The sequence below is a fragment of the Dromaius novaehollandiae genome, chromosome 3, assembly GCF_036370855.1.
Source record: "Dromaius novaehollandiae isolate bDroNov1 chromosome 3, bDroNov1.hap1, whole genome shotgun sequence".
NCBI classification, from domain to species: domain Eukaryota; kingdom Metazoa; phylum Chordata; class Aves; order Casuariiformes; family Dromaiidae; genus Dromaius; species Dromaius novaehollandiae.
This window is the reverse complement of record NC_088100.1, coordinates 120,259,342-120,278,043: the sequence shown is the minus strand read 5'-3', so window position 1 is coordinate 120,278,043 and position 18,702 is coordinate 120,259,342. Positions and strand designations below refer to the sequence as shown.

The window sequence follows — 18,702 nt, the reverse complement described above, 5'->3', positions numbered from 1 at the left end:
TCTTGACATAATTTCCTGCAAGCCGTAGGCTGTCGGCATCTCTGGGAGTTTGATCCTTAGCTCAAGTTTGGACGTGACTGAATTTCTTGGCAGATCTGGACTCTGAAATGAGGCAATGACACTTTTGTAACTCACCTGCCAACCTTCTACCAAAGCATCTGCTGTGTCTGACAGAAAGGCGTGTTCTGCTTCCTAAACGCTGGAGAAATTGTATTTTTGGCCTGACTTTGAAGTGCACAGCTTAGTAAACCAGAATTGGTCTTTCAAATAAAAATCCTAGCCAGGTAGAAGATAACAGTTTATACTCCTTTTGTCTCTTCAAACATCCCTTGGAAGACGAGCCTTATTCATAGTGTGAATTATACACCAATTCTTAGCCAGATTTCTTTGAAGTTCTTTCAACAATTTCCTTCTTTCTATTCTTTCCTTGCAGACCTACTCTACTTCGATTGCTGTTCTCCCTTTATAGAGATTTTATTTACTCTGCTTTCTAAAAGGAGCCTTTATTTCCTTACCTAGACACATTATAAACTTTCCCTTCAACTCTCCCATTCTACTCTACGCCTCCGCCTGCCAATCAAGCTGATCTTAAAAACAGATTATTTCCTCAGTTATATTTTACTTCGAAAGGTGCCTCTCTACTGAATTAGAGGATGGGATTGCAGCCCTCTACATAGGTTCAAATATTGTTAGATAAACCTTTGGGGAGCCAAGAGACATTTTCCAAACAGGGCTGCATATAGACTGTAGATGGTGTTCATTTGTTTTCAAACATAACATCAAGAAAGCTTTCCATACATTTCAGTGAATTTCAAGAAGTTAATCCTACGAGCACTGAATGACTAGATCTCTTAGCTTATTTTGTTGACTCAAGATAAATAACGAGTGTAACAACCAGAAGAAACAGAAATTATGGTGGAATTCCAAGTCTTTTTTTTTTTTAATATGTATGTGTATACACCCACTTTTACTCCATATTCCAACAGAGATTCACAAATAAAATGTTTTCACTACTTCAGTGCATAAAAATTTATGAACTGATGCCAGTTTTCTGCTTTATTTATTACTTACACTGGAGATGATCTGATAAATTGAAAAGTGGCATATATGAGTGAGCATATCTAAACAAAAGTGATGAGGTAATATGTACTCCTCAAAACTCAACTGCATAAACTCTGATTGCCTGTTTTCTGTCTTTGACAGTAATGACGGAAAACATTAAGAATTGCTCAAGCCTTTTTCTGCTGCAAAACAGCAGAAACAGCAGAAAGCAAAACTTTCAAGAACCCTCAATCACACACATTCCCCCCAGCTATAGAAACTATGGTCTGGAAAAGCTTTGGGGTATGGTTAAGAATTTGAAAAGAAGTTGCATAAAGAGTAACCTATTTAGACATTACTGCAGTTAATGTAGAAACTGAAACACAAGGAGCAGTTTAGAAACAACTCCCTAGTTTGACAAATGAATTCCATAGCGGTTAGGGACATTAACCTTATGCTAAGTTTCCTTTTCTATGTTGTCTGTAAATGCTGCTGCCAATCACTACTCCTGAGAAAGCACAGTGTCATTTAAAGGCGGACTAAACCCTAGGCATCTTCTAACTAGCTTTCTTTGCTGTGATTAAAGCTATGCAGCTATTCTCGCCTCCTAAAGCAACAACTCCAGTCATTTTTCCTTATAGTACCTCTATATTTTGCCACAATGAACCACCTTTGGCTTGGCTTTAGCTTTTCTAGGCACTGTAAATATTGAATTCTTCCTTCTTTTGTAGACTTTACCATCAAATGGTATTTTTTGCTCAGCTCCTGCATGGTAGCCTTGGGGTCTTTCTGGCAAACCTCTACAGTTTAATTGCATCCTTGAAAATATAAAGAAAGAAACTATGTAAGACATGTGAACATCATAAACTTATTCTAATACTGTTCAGAAAAACAGGTTTATAGAACTTAAACAGCTACTTTGACAAATCATGGGATAAAGACCGTGACCACTGCTTTTCAGCTAAGAAGAATCAGACAGACAATTGTGCCATTACCTTATACGAACAAATATATTTACCTTGATGTATCAAGTAATTGTAATTTAGGAATAGGTGTTATAAATTAAAATATGTATGTCAGTTCTGAAGTTCATTAGCACACATATAGATATGTGATCAGAGGATCATGTTAAAAAATTATTTTAAAATGTATTAATACATTACAGCAAAGCAGCCAAAAGAATTACATTCATTTATATATGCATTGCCTGAATGCATACTGAAAAATAAACCCAAATATATTCCTAATTATATTTTTCCATAAGGTTCTGTAGCAGATATTTGTATATTACTACCTACAGACTGTACTATGATGTATCTGTCCAAGAGAACTGATTTATAGATAAATGATCAAAATTGAAAAAACAAAGAATTTAAGGCTGAATATTAAACTATGCAAAATGAATTAGCCTTTTTGACTTAACACTTATTTATTTGGTGTCAAAGAAAGAAAAGAAATAAAGGGTAGACAAAGCTAATCTACCAAAGTCAGCTGAAAAACCATCTAGATAATATGCAATGCCTACACTTCACAAATTAATAAGCGGAAGCCAGGCAAAAGACAGCAAGGGCCAAGGGCTTTATCAAAAAACTTATTTGGGAAACTAAACAAATAGCTGGTTACTGTGATGGGACCACTCACATATTTAAGTGTTTTGTCAAGTGGATCTACATAGACGTTTCCATACACACAATTGCTCAGCTTAAAAAGGCAACGGATCCATTCTTGTCACAAACTACGTGTTTTAACCAAACTATCTTCTATTATATTTAAACAAAGCCAAGTTCCTCTTTAAACTCTTGAAAGCAGTTACAAAATACAAAGAAGATTAAACAGCAAAGTTTGGCATATTCTACTGCTGCCTCTGAGCAGTTTATAAAGCCATATGCTCAGGCTATATGCATTTTGGATTCTTTTTTAACTGTGAAATCTGTACCTACAAAGTATATTCGCCTTGTTAAAAGGCAGAGTCCTGCCACATTTCCTAATCTGAAGGTTTTCCTCATTGCTGAAAGATGACAGAGGCACCTTTTTTAAAAGCGAAGTTTAGGGAGAAGCGAAGAGGGAGAAAAAAAAAGACAAAAAAAAAAAACCCCACAAAGTGGATCTCAGAATTATGCTCTTACAGTGCATTACACACTGGCTACCTGTGAGGCCTTTATGCAGTACCAAACCTGCGGCCACTGATTGCTCAGGGCATTGAGAACGGACTGCTTCGTGCGGACAGAGGACACTCAGCTCCGCTCCACGACTTCCCGTCATTCATTCTGCACCATTCTGCTCAAAACCAAGGTACAAAAATTGTCTAATCGTACCATTATGAAATATTGCACCTGTTTCACCTATAATACCATACTAAACAAAAGTTTTGGCTTCTCTTTCCACTATTACTCAGTCTTAACCTACGTTTTAGGTAACAACAGCAGTTAACATAGCCTTGCTAATCCCCCCAGCTTTATTACCAACTCTGCTTCCTCTTACGCTGCTTTCACGACATCTCCCATGTGCAGCACAGCTCCAGTTTGAGTCAGCCAGGCCACCACGTCCTCCTCAAACCGCTCGCATTTCACAGTGTTTCCAGAGGTTAATTCCAAGACAGAGAGCATTCCCTTCAGCCCCGCAGGACACTGAGAACACAGTTCACAGCACCTCTAAAGCATAACAAGCCTCCCCTGTGACTTGCTCCCCTGCAGACCTCTGAAGTCACCCCTTTTTTCAGAGCACACTGTCAAGGAAAAGGAGCAAGGGAAGACAGCAAAGGGGCTCTGAGCTTCCTGCCACCACTGCCTGGCATATCTGCTGTGTGCTCACACAACCTCCCCTCTATAACGCGCCTGCACAGAAAGCCCTCTCCACTGTCTAGGGAGCATAATTATCTCATCTTGAAAACAACAACAACAAAAATCATTCTGTGATTTAGCTTGGTTTCAGTCTTTCTTTGATGATTTCTCCTACACCTCACCCACAAAAGCAGGTGTTTCATTAACTACAGATTACATATACACTTAATCATATATGACTAGTATAGACCATTAGTTATAGACTAAAATATTTTCTCCAAGATATATATTATGTACTGTTAATGTTACATGTTCTGAAGACTAGAAAAAGTATTTATTTGCCCATTTTTCCGAGGACATAAGTATGTAAAATGTGAAACTTGTTATATGAGACAAGGGGTGGAAATACAGATTATATTAAACTGCACGGACATGTGCAGTACTCCAACATGATTTTACAATATTATACACTGTTAGCAGTGAAATATACTGTGGCAGAAGACCGGCTACTCGGTCACCAACCTGTCTGCTACAAAATAACCTAGGCCATGTGATTATGTGTTTGAGCATCAAATCAACAGCATTCAAATCGTTTGTATGCATTTCATCTGGTTGCTCTACCTGTACAATTTTAGCCAGCTCTTGCTGTCAACAGTATAATTTCTTCTCAGACAGTATCAGCTTATGCCAGGGAAAAGTTTACTCATCATGTATAGGAGTTCACAGCTCCCTTCATTGCAAAGCATATCCATCTTCAGCCCAAAACAGAATCAATAGCAGAATTAGACCCACCATTAAAGCAATGTAAGATCTTCCATTGGTTTACAGGGGAGTACAATGATGGGAAGCCGTGTTCCTCCCAGTCTACACTTCTATTAGAGCAGAAATTCATGTATGCCGACACCACACTTTTCTCAGGAGCACCCTAGGAGGAAGGTCACCTCTGTACCTCGTTTGTGCTCTGCACCTTGCTTGTGATTCTCAGGACAATAAGGTAGTAAAGCTCCTTTTCTTGTTTTTCCCCCAGACAGGAGGAGGAGAAGTTGGACAATTAAGAGACACTGATCAAGTTCAAAAAGATGCAAAAAGCCTGGCTTCTCCAGGAAGCTATTTAGCAAGTAATTGAGCAGAGTATTACATAGACATAGAAACAAAGTAAAAGCAAAACACGGTATTTACTGTTTTATAATATAATGCAATATAAAAGTCATTTTGAGATAGTGTGGAAAGAATCATATGCTGGAATCCAAATCTCCATAAGGAGAGATTAAACAAGGAAGAGGGAAGTTTACAGGAAAGGTGGGAGGAAGAAGCAAATCACCAGTTTAGACATCTTCCAGGCCATTCTGCCACACTTATTCCACGAGAGCGTGAACTTATGCCAATGTTTCTATGAAGCTTCCACTGAAAAGCCCTTTTAGAATGAAAGTAAGCTAACACCGTTATTTTAGGTTTTCCAAAAACAATGCCATTTTCAATTACTGGTATCTACAACCCCATTACCTTCAATTTTCTGAAGCACCCATACAATCCTTTAATGCTGTATTGAAGAGCAACTTTAATGATTCTGACAACTCAGCTTCTTCGTTAGAAGATTCCTTAAGCGCTGTACTCCGGACTGTCAAGTCCTGAGCTACTGCCAGTCACTATAGTTCTCCTTCACTTCATCAGACCAGATTCTGGGTATAGCTGCTAAGGATCCCATCTGGTATCTGAACACAAACTATTTTAGACAGATGCTTTCTACTCTTTTTTTTTTTGTGCATCCTGAAAAGCCCCTGTTACTGTTATCTACAGAAATTTATAGAAATATCTTTGATCATAGAACTGTCTTCAAACAAAAATTTTATCCAGAACACATCTCAAAAGAAAAAAGGAATCTTGAAATCTCCCATTGCCTGCTATGGAGTATCTAAGTTGCAAAATTAATACTTTAAAAAAATGACTATTTAAATGCTGAAGCTAGATTAAGATTTTAAGTGACCTTTCCTACTTAATCTATTTTTAGAAAAGCACTGCAGTGCCATACAGCCTCCAAACTTCTAAGAACAGAAATTAAGTGAACTGCTATTTCTGATAATAGCAGTACAAACTCAGCCCGTACTTCAAGAAAATTCAGAATGACTTCTGTACAGCTGCACCGGTCTTGGCTAGAAAATTTTTCTTTCAATGTACAAGCCTGTACCGTTGCCACAATTAGGAAAAAAAAAAAAAAACAACACACACACACAAAGAAGACAACATCTTAATGTATGCTGTAACATAACAGTGAAAAAAAAATTTATTAAGATTTTTATCCATGAAGGATTGGTACTACAATCAATGTAACCATTTAATCAGTCAAGTATGTCTGTTATAGGCAGGCACAACATTACAAAAAAGGCAAGTACAATGCCCGGTTAAGCAAATACAGTCTGAATAGCTATTCATCCACTACTTCTGAAAACAGAATTATCAAATATCCACCAGGGAAAAAGATGAACAATTTTAGTTTCTCTTTGGCATACTTATCAGAACAATGGATTAATTACAAAAGTCTTCTATTGCCGGCAATGCTGTGAAGAAAAAAAAGTATCGAATGGAAGATCGTACGTCCGAACACACTTTTAGGACTCAGGTGACCTGGCTAACATATCAGAACTGGTGACAAAAGACAGTTCAGCTGCCAGTGTTTTACAAGGCAGAGAAGGATTACACTGTTTCATAATGCAGTTTTGTTGAAAGTATAAAAAGAATTACAGTAAATTTATGCACAGTACATACATATTACACACAGTTATATAAATACCCATGCTGTGGCTGGACTTTAGGAAGTTGCTTTATCAATAAGAAAGCTATTATCAGACCTCCCAACATCCATTTAATACACATTGCACTTCGCATCCAGTAATATGTTCATTTCTGTACCTCTCTCTTAAAAATAGATTTAAAACAGAAGCGAAGAATAATATCCAATCTTTCCATAAACTTTTTCTTATTTACATTGTAATATACCGTTATACATAAAGACTACGTTACGATACATTATCTTCATATAGCTTTTTGTAATACATACAGCTTGAAGCTATTAACATCTTAGTTTGCGAACAGAGATATGACCTATAAGACTATTTAAAACAATTCTAGTTTTAATTTCGCTCTAGTTTGTTTCACTGAAACCATTCTTTGACAAAAAAAATTCCTCCTTATTGGGGAGGAAAAAAAACAACCCATGTTTAAACCACCACTGGATTTCCTTAAACCACTGAGAAACTTAGAAACCATAATCATTTTTGCATAATTATATAGCCACTTCAAAGGCCTGTTACTTTTAAATTTAGAACATGAATGACAATTGAGACCGCATCTTTAAATTAATTTTTTCAACCTTCAGCTATTTTTCAAAAATAAAACAATGAAAACATGATCATTAACCATACATGATCTTTGCACAACTGGGAAGAGTTCCTATTTTATTGGGGGAAAAATGAACACGCGTACAGCCCCATTCACAGAGTGAGAACATAAACTACAGCAGCACTTGTCTCATGGAGCACATGGTTGCAATACGGGGCATAAAACAAAGTAGAATTTCCAACATCTGTTAAAACACAAAAGAAGTTATTGTACAAAAAGTCATTCACATTCTTGACAATGAAGTGAGGAATCAGCTGTTCAGCAATCCGGGCTTTCCAGACGGCAAACTCCTCCTTCTATTGCCACGGACTGTCCTGCCACGGCCCCGGGAGGAAGTCTTGAAATGTGAGTCTGTGGCAAAATTAAGAGTATTATCGAGTGAGAAGAGAGGCAAAATTATACAGGACACAAAGCAAGTACTGAACAATTAAGCTGGCCCACTACAGAAGTCTGAGAGCAAATTACAAAGCAACTTGAAAAGCTGCAAACAACTGGAAATTTTTTATTTTGTGTGTTAATGTTTAACACATGAAGAGAAGGGCCATGACAGATGTGTAGAAAAGACAAACTGGATGACCCAGTTCACTGAAACTAGAAGAAAGAGATATTCAGTGTGAAAACAAAAGCAAAATAACTGTGGAATTCCATGTATAGAAGGCCTGGCCCCCCAAAAAGTTCAGTACTCCATACAGGAATATAGCTGATAGAAACCCTAGACAAAATAAAACACTTGACAGAGATGACCTCACACTTCAAAGCATAAGGCAACCACTGTGATGAGAATGCAAGGAAGAAATTTCTCTACACAGAAGAACCTAGCTGTCGACCTAAAAAATCCAAAGGTTTCCACTAAGGTATTTGTTGCCATCTGTCAAATAAAGAGATATAAACACCAACTGTGTTTCTCTTAATAGGCTTCTTCTCCATGGAGGACTGAGCAGTAAAAAGCAAATTTTAAAAGCAAGCATTTGAGATGGCTCTGCAATATTTAAACGAGAGAATAAAAGCACGCGTGTGTGTGTGCACGCACATAGAAGTTCAGCTTGTTATTCTGTTATACTCAGTGACACAAAAAATCTGCAAAGAAATTCTTTATATTCTGTGATATATTTAGTTGCTGCTGGGCAAAAGCATTCACATATTAAAAGATCTTTTGGCTTACTGTTAAAAGTAATGATTAAACTATCTTTTTTTCCCTACATGCAGCATTTTTATACTGTGAAAACTGCTTATGTTTTCTTCTACACTATTGATATGGAAATACTGCAGTGCCATTTACAGATATATTGACTGTTTTCATACAGAGCCAAGTGGCTAAAGCAGTGTTTAAACAGAACAACAAAAGGAGTCAGAATCAAGTTTCCACAAACTGCTTCCAACTTTCAGAGCTGCTGAGTGGGCTCTGGCAAAACTTAAAAAAGCTTTAAGGCTACTCTAAAATGTAATAGGGCTGATAACCACATTTCCAAGGGCTTGAGGCAGAAAGTGTCCGTGGCAGGGAATCACCAGCTCAAGCTTTGCTCCAGCCACTCCTCCTGCTGAAATAGGATGCTGGCCTTCACTCCCCCTGCTAGTTACACACTTCATCAGGTGACTCATTAATGCTTAGACAATTTAACACTTAAACAATTATTAAATTAGAAACCAGGAATGACTCCCGCTATGATACAGAACTCACAACTTTAAAGTTGCTGGCATGAAAAATTACAGCTTCCTCTAAGGGCAGCCAACGACATATTTAAGTTTTTGCATGTCCATTACATTATCCCATTTATAAGATTTAAGTGCCGTAAAATATATAACTTGCAAGGAGTTGTGACAAAAAACGTGGATGTAAAAGTTCAGTAAGAATAGCTTGTATCAACTGAGCGGAAAGTTATTGGAGGCTGTAACCACAATTCACTGCATCGCACAGATTTCAGAGAGACAGCTTCTTTTAATTCCTTTCTTGATAAGGGTATCCTGGTGTCTGCTCTTAGGTGGTCTTGTTTTCAGTTGAATTAAATGAGATTTAATTAAAAACATTTAAAGGTTTTCATTATGCTGGTAAAACTTTGATCTGTAGTGTTCCTGCTTGATATATGACCATCTTCCTACTTTTAGAACAATTTTGGTCACAATCGTGACTTACCACTTCAAGAAGAAAAGATTCCTTTCAAATCTGTCACAGTTCCCCTCAAATGCAGCTGGCAATTTTTGGAGCTGCTATTTCATAGGTTTAAAAAAAAGAGCGAGACAAACAAGCAGAAGAGTATTTTTAATTTTTAAGACCAAAAGTGCCAAGATATTTTTCCAGGCCTATGAAAAAAGTGGGATGCACTGACAGTGTAAAAGCATTGTTCAAACCTTTCCTCCATGGAAGAATGCCATTGACTGTTTAGTGGGATACCACAACCAAAGCAAACTAGTCTAATCTGTATCAGGCATCATTTATAAGCGGGATCAGGCAGGCAGGGTTATTAGCAGACCACAGCAGCAATACAATAAAAAGCACTGAAGCCCAAAGATTCTGCTCAGTAGCACAAGAGAGGAAACTTGCTACCGAAACAGAAGAAATCTTAGCACTACCATGATTAACATGAATCTTATAATAAAATTTTTTCATTATAACTACAACAGACCTGATTTGTGTGAATTAGTTTTCTGGCCCAAGTTATGGATTGTTCCCTTATTCTTAGCCGTAAAAAAGAATTCTAGTAATTAATAGGAAAGAAGACTTGAAGTTTTTAAATGCAACCACAGAACTTATTTGTACAGTTTGTTGCATTTTTATACCCCAACATCATATTTTACATTAAGTCTAGATAGTTAAGTAGGTTGGGTTTAGATTGAAAACAATAAAAAACAAACAAAAAAAAAGAACAACACTGGAAGGCTTTTAATTGAATTCAATCAGTCCATCAGGCAAACTGTATACTAAGTAAAGGTAGACTGGGAATGACCAGGATGTCCAGATATACATAAATTTTACCCATTCTGTCACAAATATTGTCTGTGAAAAAAATCTGTTTTGCTTTACTTTTGCAGAGAAATATGAAGTTGGTAAGGGCCCAGTAGAAACACTGATCCTGATAGACTGGATTAGGAAACAACCTCGTTACCTCAGATCTCTGCCTGCACATGAGAGAAGAAATCTCATGCCCAGTCTACAAGAGGAAAATGATAAATGCTACATGAAATACTTGATTTCTTTTCTTTTTTTCTTTTCCTCTCTCTCCTTAAAAGCACAATCAAGCTAACCACGCCTCGGACATTGGTTCTTGCTGTATTTACCTGCCATCAGAAAGAATCCCCAACCCTCCTTTCCCCCCAGCCAAATCAAAAACACGGAGTGACCCAAAGCTACAGACGTTGCCCATGCAATGTAAAATATCTCAGTCTCTTATATGCCCTGGAAAGTTTCCCACTGCTCTGCAAGTCCAAAACTAATAGGTTACGCTGCCCTGGAATAAGTGTTAACTACTACAGGGACAACATACAATTTCATCTTTTCACCCACTACATTTGATCCATTTTTTAAGTTATGCATTTTTAGTATTACCTTCTTTTTAATATTACAAGTTGTGCCAAGACTTACTTTACTTCATGTCCCATAGATAAAGACTCCAAAACAACCTTGAGGTAAACTAATATCAAGAACAAAGAACTATTTTTCTTTAAGTCTGTAAAGAGCTAGCCTCCTCCTGTTACTCATATAAGAATATTAGTATGTCATGATAGCTTCATTTTTTATTAAAAGCATAAACACAGTGTACAATGAATATCGTGTTTAAGCCAAAAGACAGACAGCGCCGCATGAGGAAACTGAAGTCAATCAACCACTGCCAAGAGGACAGAGTACAACTACCAGATGGCAGCACATTCAGTTCCTAAGCAAATCTAGGGAGTACTTCATGTGTTTAGGCTTTTTTTTTTTTAAGTTTTTTAAGTTTTTTTTATTACATGCTCAAGATGTGCCTTGGACAGAATAATTTATAAAACAAACTTTTTCCATTCATTACCCTATTGAGATGAAATATAATGAAACAGAGACCAAGGACATCATGTACTTAATTAAATTTGTTTTCTAGCACCTTACTCCTCAAAGAAAAAAGTGCCATACCCATATATTCTTTGGAAATTTGGTCTCATGCAGAAGTGTACAAACTTTCTAGCTGGGTACATGTTCCCACCACGAGAACCATCTGCCCACCTATTCCCAACCTCTTTCCCAGGCAGCAACAGCCTGTTCTGGCAGCAGCAGCCACCCTCTGCTGACCCCTCTCCTGAGGAGCTGCCCTCCATCACGGCCTGAACGTACACGTGCCGTATGGCAGGAAAAGCTGCCCCGCAAGACAGTGGCAGCTGGAAGCAGGCTGCTGCTGTCGGAATAATTTACCCCAGGTGCAACTCTCTCGTGGAGGACCTTTCAAAGAAAGCGGGGTGCCCGGCCGCTTGCAGCCGGGCAGACACATGCAGCGTATCCAGCTCGCAGGTGGGGAGAATAAGGACTCTCAATACAAGTTGTTCAAGAAGCCAGCAGTTTTCCAAGCTCAAATTCATTCTGTGGGTTAAATAAATTATTAAACGCTATTTCTATATCTAAAACCAATTGTATAATGCATTAGAAAGAACCAAATTTTAAGAAAGTTGGAAACTAAAGCATTTTAATATAAATCATTCACACACATATTTAGACACACTAAAACGATGCACCAACCAATCCTTTATTCAGCTCAGGCTTCTGTGGGGGAAATCTAAAAAACTGCCACATATTTTAAAATGTGATTTCTACTACTCTGAGTTGCAGATGTCAAGTCAGGTAGTCGCATTCATATTCATATAGCTAGCTATGCAATCTCATCTGCTCTGCTCTGCTCTAAGGTACGGCAGCCAAATAGAAGGAAAGTTCCAGAACTTTGGGTTTTATACAAGAACTCAGCCCAAAAACTTGAACTTGTTTTCCCATCTCAGAACTCATAATTTCTGTGAAGATCTATGAGCCAAATATTTTAACTGGTATCTCAGCACTGAAGGTTATTTCCAAGTAGTAAAAATACTGTATTTTTTACGAGAGAACTTGATGCTCTACTGTATGCACAGAGCTCTTTTCAAGGAAGAATTTCTGAATAGTTCCCCCATCTCCAGACAAGAGCCCAGATTAAAAGTATGTGACATATACTTTTCCTGTCTCATGAACTTAAAAGAGTGTCTCTGTAGTCTGAAATGAATGACTAAGTTATTTGACTTAGTGCTGCTGTTAACTAAAACGACTCCATAAGTTTTTCCACTAATTTTCCAATTAGAATTAGAATTAAGATCCTTCCAAGATGTATTTCTTCACCCAACAAGCACTGGATAGTCGCCCTTCTCCAGACAAGGGATTTTCACAAACCCTTTTACCCACAAGGTGAAATACAGAAGTTGTTACCAGAAAACCCAACAACGATCACTATAATCAGTGTTTGTCATATATATATTACTTTAGACATACAGGAAAGTTATTTTGCTATATTTTACAGTTGGTAAAGTCTATTAAAATCTCTCTGATTACAATACCTAACATCTCAACAGGAAGAGTGAATTGTAAATGGTCTCACTGTCCACTACAGTTCTTAAAATCGAAAAATGAAATGTGTTTTGAAAGATAAAGTTTCTGTTTGCAACCACAACACGTGGTGTAGACCACAGCTGCCATTAACGGATGTTTGCAAGCACAGTAATATGCAACACAACACGCTCCACTATTGTTTCCCCATATCTTGCAAAGCAACCTGAATTTGGTTCATTAAAAAATGGAAAGAATGGTATATTGAGTTTCCAATATTAAAACCTGCCATAAGATAAAGCTTAGTAATTCATGTTGTAAGAACAGAGTATAGGACCTGCCGAAGAGACTTAAAATGGCAACTAAATCTGGATTATATCCAATATTACAACTAGACTTTTAGAAGTGATGGTTGTTTAGGTCATCTAGCTATTAGAAAAACTAAAACCTGTAGGTCATCTAGCTATTAGAAAAACTGAAACCTATAAAGCTGAACTACAACGATTTCTCAAAAGGATTTGTTTCCTTGGGTTAGCAATACTTTAAACACACATTCCATTACTTTCCTGTTTAAAACAGTTTAGAAGTGTGCTATTGATTTGGAAACTGCTTTTTCTTAAAATCACATTTGATGGAAAAATGTTATAGGAAACAGGAGAAGGAGAAAAATTGTTATGAAACTAATTTTAATCTTTTATTGTAGTAAGTAATGATGGAAAAGATAGCTAAGTATAGTGAATTTCATTTACAACAGAAACCTAAAAAAAAATTTCAGCTTAAGTTATAAATATATTTAGTACAATATTTGATATGTAAGAGTTGATCAGTGGGTACAAGAGCACTAATTCGCATCTAGTAAATATACTGTTACCTTTTTTTTTAAGCACTGCTTCAAAGTATAGTACACACATCTCCATAGAATTATGCCAGATTTATAAATGTACTAAGGCAACAAACCTGCATTAATTTAAACTGGAATTAAGCAGCTAAATACCTTGCAAAACCTTGTTGTAAAGCAAAAAGGACTCTGTCAGGGTTAAAAATAAATTATATCAGAATATGAAATCATTTTCTTGGGATCCCCACTTTAATTTAGTACTTTTTACAAGTTGCCATAATTGATACTTCACATTCCTGCCCCTAGTCTAACTCAAACCCACAGTTACAACATACCACAAGTACTTCCTGCAGGTTCCCAGTGGTTTTCATTTCTGTATTGCAGACTTGGTTGTTGGCGGTGGTGGGTTGTTTGTGGGGATTTTGCTTTTTACAACTTTATTTTGTTTCAGCTTCATAATACATATGATAAGAATACAGCATCCATGGAAGACAACATCAAACAAAAGACCAGAAACTGTGTGAACAACTGCAATATCCAAGTAGTTAATTGAGAGCACTAAAACAACAACACAGACAGGCAGACTGTTTCCTCCCTACCAGTCTTGTCCCATCCTCCTCAAAAGCACATTTTTAAAACAAAGTAAATAAATCTGCTGAGGAATATATGGAAGAGTGTGAAGTGAAGAAGTGACGAGCATGAAGAACTAAGTTTTAATTGAAGGCCTAGTCATAAACTCAATGGAGGAAAACTGCCAGCAGAAGTAAGAACCATGAACTGTCTATCCGGAAATCTGTTAGTGACGAAATTGGGCTTAGTCAACATAACTTAGTAATAATTAAACTATTTCATTTTGGGAAAATATACATGCAAGTAAAACAAGAAAGCTGTACCAGGTACAACCACAGCATATGTATGCTTACAAGTTAGCCTATGCAACTGCATTTTATTTCCCTAATTATACAGGAAATACACACTAAATGTGTAACTACTGCCTTCATAAAAACCACACTGTGCTGAAAAATTATTTCAAATACATACAGATAATGCAGGACCAAAAATGCACAGTGTTGATGTTGAGTTTTGATTTTTTCACTTGGAAGGAAGCAATCAGACTTCAAAAACTACTGAAAACTATTCCATTCTTAAGGAAACTATTCTTAAGGAAAAATGTTATTCACCATCACCAATTCTATGTTACTAAGGTAACAGCAGGAACTTGGAGATTCAGGAAAAAAGAAGTTGTATGGCACATCCTGCCAACTTATACTTAGTTCATAACGTCAGGGGCAAGGAGCGAGCAGTACTCTGCAGGCACTGCTAGTGCTGAAAGGCCTCCAGCTTGAATGATCGCAGATACACAAAGCTGAACAGGCACAAAGACAACACTTCTCAAGGGCAGGTTGCCTCTGCCCTTAGCCAGACTGTTCAAGAAGTGCAGTTCGTATGCACACTCACACTGCAGGTGCACATTGCACTGTCATTCAAGAATGGGGAACTTCTCCTTTTAGTGCCTCAGAGGGGAAAAGCAGACAAGAAACAAGGAGATAATGAGCACTACGTAATTTGGAAGAGTTGAGTCACTTGTAACCTACCTGCTAACCTCCTTTCCTTCCAGCTCTCCAGTTATCCCTAAAATCACAGTATGGGTGAATTCAAGGAGTCAGCTTTCCCCCTCCCAAATTATGTGGCAGAAGGTCTCAAAGCCCCTCATGCAAACTGACACTGCGAGACTGTTCTACCAAATGTCACACCAACCCACAAGAGCTCAAACATTGTAGACCACCTGTGAAAGCATGGATGGAGCTTCAGGAAGCAACACCATAGTCATCAGGAAGGATGTTTTCCCAGTGGTAACGACAAAATTACTTAGGCTCTCAAGGTGTGACCTAATCATAACAGCAGGCTCTGCTGTGTCCAGAGAAAATGGAGACACACAGTGAACCATAATGGACATTCAGCACATCTTAACACAGCTAAGAAACCTGGGCTCCTTCAGCTCAGGCAGCTAGTTCAGGAAAACTGGAACTGATTAATTGAAAGCTGTCAAAATATCTTTAAACAGGCCAGAGCTCTGGTAACAGAGTGACCTTCTTAGTTGATGATCTTAGCCAAGATCAGCTGCTGGATCTGTTATGGATCCATAAACAACATCTGGAAGGCTATTATGTACCTCAGAAAAGGAAGAAAGTTTGGGCAGGAAACCTACAAGAGCTAAGAACTTATCAAAGATCTTGAATTTACATCACGTAATTCATGAGTCAACATCACAGTGAAACAAAGGAATAAACATACTTCCTCAGTTCATTAAGACATTTAACTTTCCAGTCCTTCAATCTAGAAAACTTAACCTTTGTTGACACAGCAGTTTCCACTACAAAAGGAGCAGGATGAGTGCAGAGGAAGTCCAAAGAGCAATATTTTCTATTGATTTTCACAGCTGTAGGCAGAAACTTTCACAGAAGACTAGAATATTTAACAACTTCCCTAATGGCTAGAAATGCTTGCATGTCAGAAAAAATCCACCATCATATAGAAGGTAATGCAAGAGCTTGCTTCAGGGGATCTTGGAAGGTCCATTCACCTTCCTAATGAACAGGCCTAATGTTGAAACAATGTAGACTAGATACCTTTCTAGAAAGTATACTTTAAATCAAACAATTATTAGTCAGTGCAAAATTGTCCTACGGCTCTTGCTGGCTCAGCCATTTTTTGCATTTAGGCTGACAAGTGAGCTTTCGGGCAGTCTAATTTGGAGGTAAATGGCAGCCTGAAGAACTCAGTCTTCTTACAGCGTCTCCTAAATCTGTATGAAATAAACCCTCATTGCAAGGCTGGCTCCAAATCAGTACTTGGAGAGCTCACAGTGCAAAAAGCCAGAAGCACCAGTAGGTCAGGGTGTACGTACCATTTCAAGTCTCTGGTCCCACTTTCCTGTTTCCCTTTTCTTTTTTTTCAATTAGTTGCTGAGAGTTAATTCGTTGAGTATGTTTCCACCTCTCAAGCATGCAGTTTTTCCAGGCAAGCTGGTGTCCAGCTTGTAAGAGTCTAAGTGTGTGCCTTGTAAGAAAGGCCTCCAATATCGCCACGATCTTAGTGTGGGATTCAGAACCACCATTCACTATGTCCTATTTTGAAATGCATTAACCTCCAAAACACAAAGAATCACACTAAGATTATAAAGCAGGATCTTTTTGCATGTAGTGTGCATCTCTTTTTATAATTCTGGTTCTAATATTAGAATGGTCTAATTCACAATACTACACACTTCAAAAGCTTCTCACTTTCTAAAAATCTTGCTGCAAATATATGTGCTATTTTCTTTCTTGTTAACATTAACCAGCCCAAAGTCAGCCATTGTGACAATCCCCTGGTTTAAGAATAAAACTTGAGTCCTGGACTGGTGAAAGAAATAAAAACTGAAACTCTTTACCAACCCAGAAGGAACAGGAAAACAAGATGCTTCCCTACAAGCTGCCTGACCATTTTGCTATATATGGCACCCATATACAAGTGATTTTGTATTTTATGAATTCTTATGCAATTATTCTTTCATGGCAAGAACTCAAAATTAACTGTATCAAAACTGTTACTCTGAGGGTTGTTGGGGATTTTTTTTTTTTTTGCTTGCAATACATTGTGTTCTATTTCAAGCCCCGTTTTCCATCTATAACTGAGCCCTAGTTGTAACAGAATAAAATTCCAGCTTTTATGACAGAAGACTTTTTTTGATCAATAGAAGTCAGCAGCAAAAGCATTTGTGGTTTTTCTCTGGAAAGCATTTGTGGCCACAGACTCAAAGGAGGAAGAAAGGGAGGGGGATTAACTCTTCAATGAAGGTCAAAAACATAATTTAAAAGTGAACCAAGTAGAGCAGCTGTTTCTGTCAGTGCAATCAAGATTACCAGCTGGAGAATTTACCAGCAGTATGAAAACAATGTACACCAGATGTCAAATGTTGCAACCGTGAGTAGGAAAACATCTCTGGGCATGGCACTGTCATGCTAGTACTCATTACCAGACAGATTTCATATTTAGCATTTATTTATTAATTAGAGAGACACTATCAGGAAGAAACAATAATATTTCCTTAGAAACCTGCTTTTGAGCCTTACCATATAAGCCAGAGGCAGGTGTACATGTTATAATCATTTAACATTTCACATTCTAATAACTCTCCCTATTTCACTGTAAACACGATATAATGAATTTTTAATTAACTAACGAAGACCAGAACATCTGCAACTGAGCTTGCTATAGTTTCACTCAGTTCAATCTGAGCTTTTAGTTTGGGTTTGGATCCTTTTCTAATAAAATCTAAAATAAATTATAAAAAAACAAGTAATAACACACCCTATTCCACAAATAATTAACTAGAAAGAATTCTCTATATGCCATGAAAGAGTACATCACTAATACCTCTACCAGCACTTCTTTCGCCAGCTGTTTTTTATCCTCTTTCTCCTTCTGAGGCATTCTTGTCTTTTTTTCTATCCATATTCACTCCTCGGATGAACTCAACAATTCCCAGCGCTTGGCCAGCATGTTATTCCACTTATGGTGTGCAAAATTATCTGATGTTGATTTCTTTCCTCTGTACATTCTTTCACTTATCTCACACACACCCTCTTTTATATTTGTCTCTTAAATGAAATCCAGCAAAAAAAACCCAAAACAAAACAAAACCCAAATCCTTTTCTTTTTCAGTCCTCTACCCCTCCCACTGCTAATGACTGAAACTTCTTTCTCACTTGAGACACAAGCAGCCATTTCTGGAGACAATCAGCAAATCCAGGTCCTCACCAAATTCTTTCCTTATTCAGGCTTTAAAATTCACCCTTCTATAAATTCTACCATCAAAACGCTGGAAGTTTTCATTCCTCTTATCTGCTGGTATAAACTTCCTGGTTGTCATCTCCTCCTGTAGTCCATGCAAGGTATTCCTGTAAATCCCTCCTTCCCAATATTTTAACCGTATCAGTGAACCTTCCTCTTAATTAGTTCTTTCCCCATTTTTGTCACTTTCTGCAACAAGTTCTGACAGGTCACTCTCAGTGTTGAATATCCACAGCTATACATTTATAAATGTCTACAGAAATTACTCTCTGCTTGCATTTCAG

General features: G+C 37.5%; 1 protein-coding gene across 1 annotated transcript in view; it reads right to left on the bottom strand.

The window, feature by feature from the left end:
* Positions 1-6,072: 6,072 nt before the first annotated feature.
* TASP1 (taspase 1) overlaps positions 6,073-18,702 on the bottom strand; it is a 96,467-nt gene continuing 83,837 nt past the window's right edge. Inside the window, 1 exon segment of the mRNA XM_026094684.2 lies at positions 6,073-7,568. Coding sequence (XP_025950469.2) covers positions 7,476-7,568 — 93 coding nt within the window. The 3' untranslated portion in view covers positions 6,073-7,475.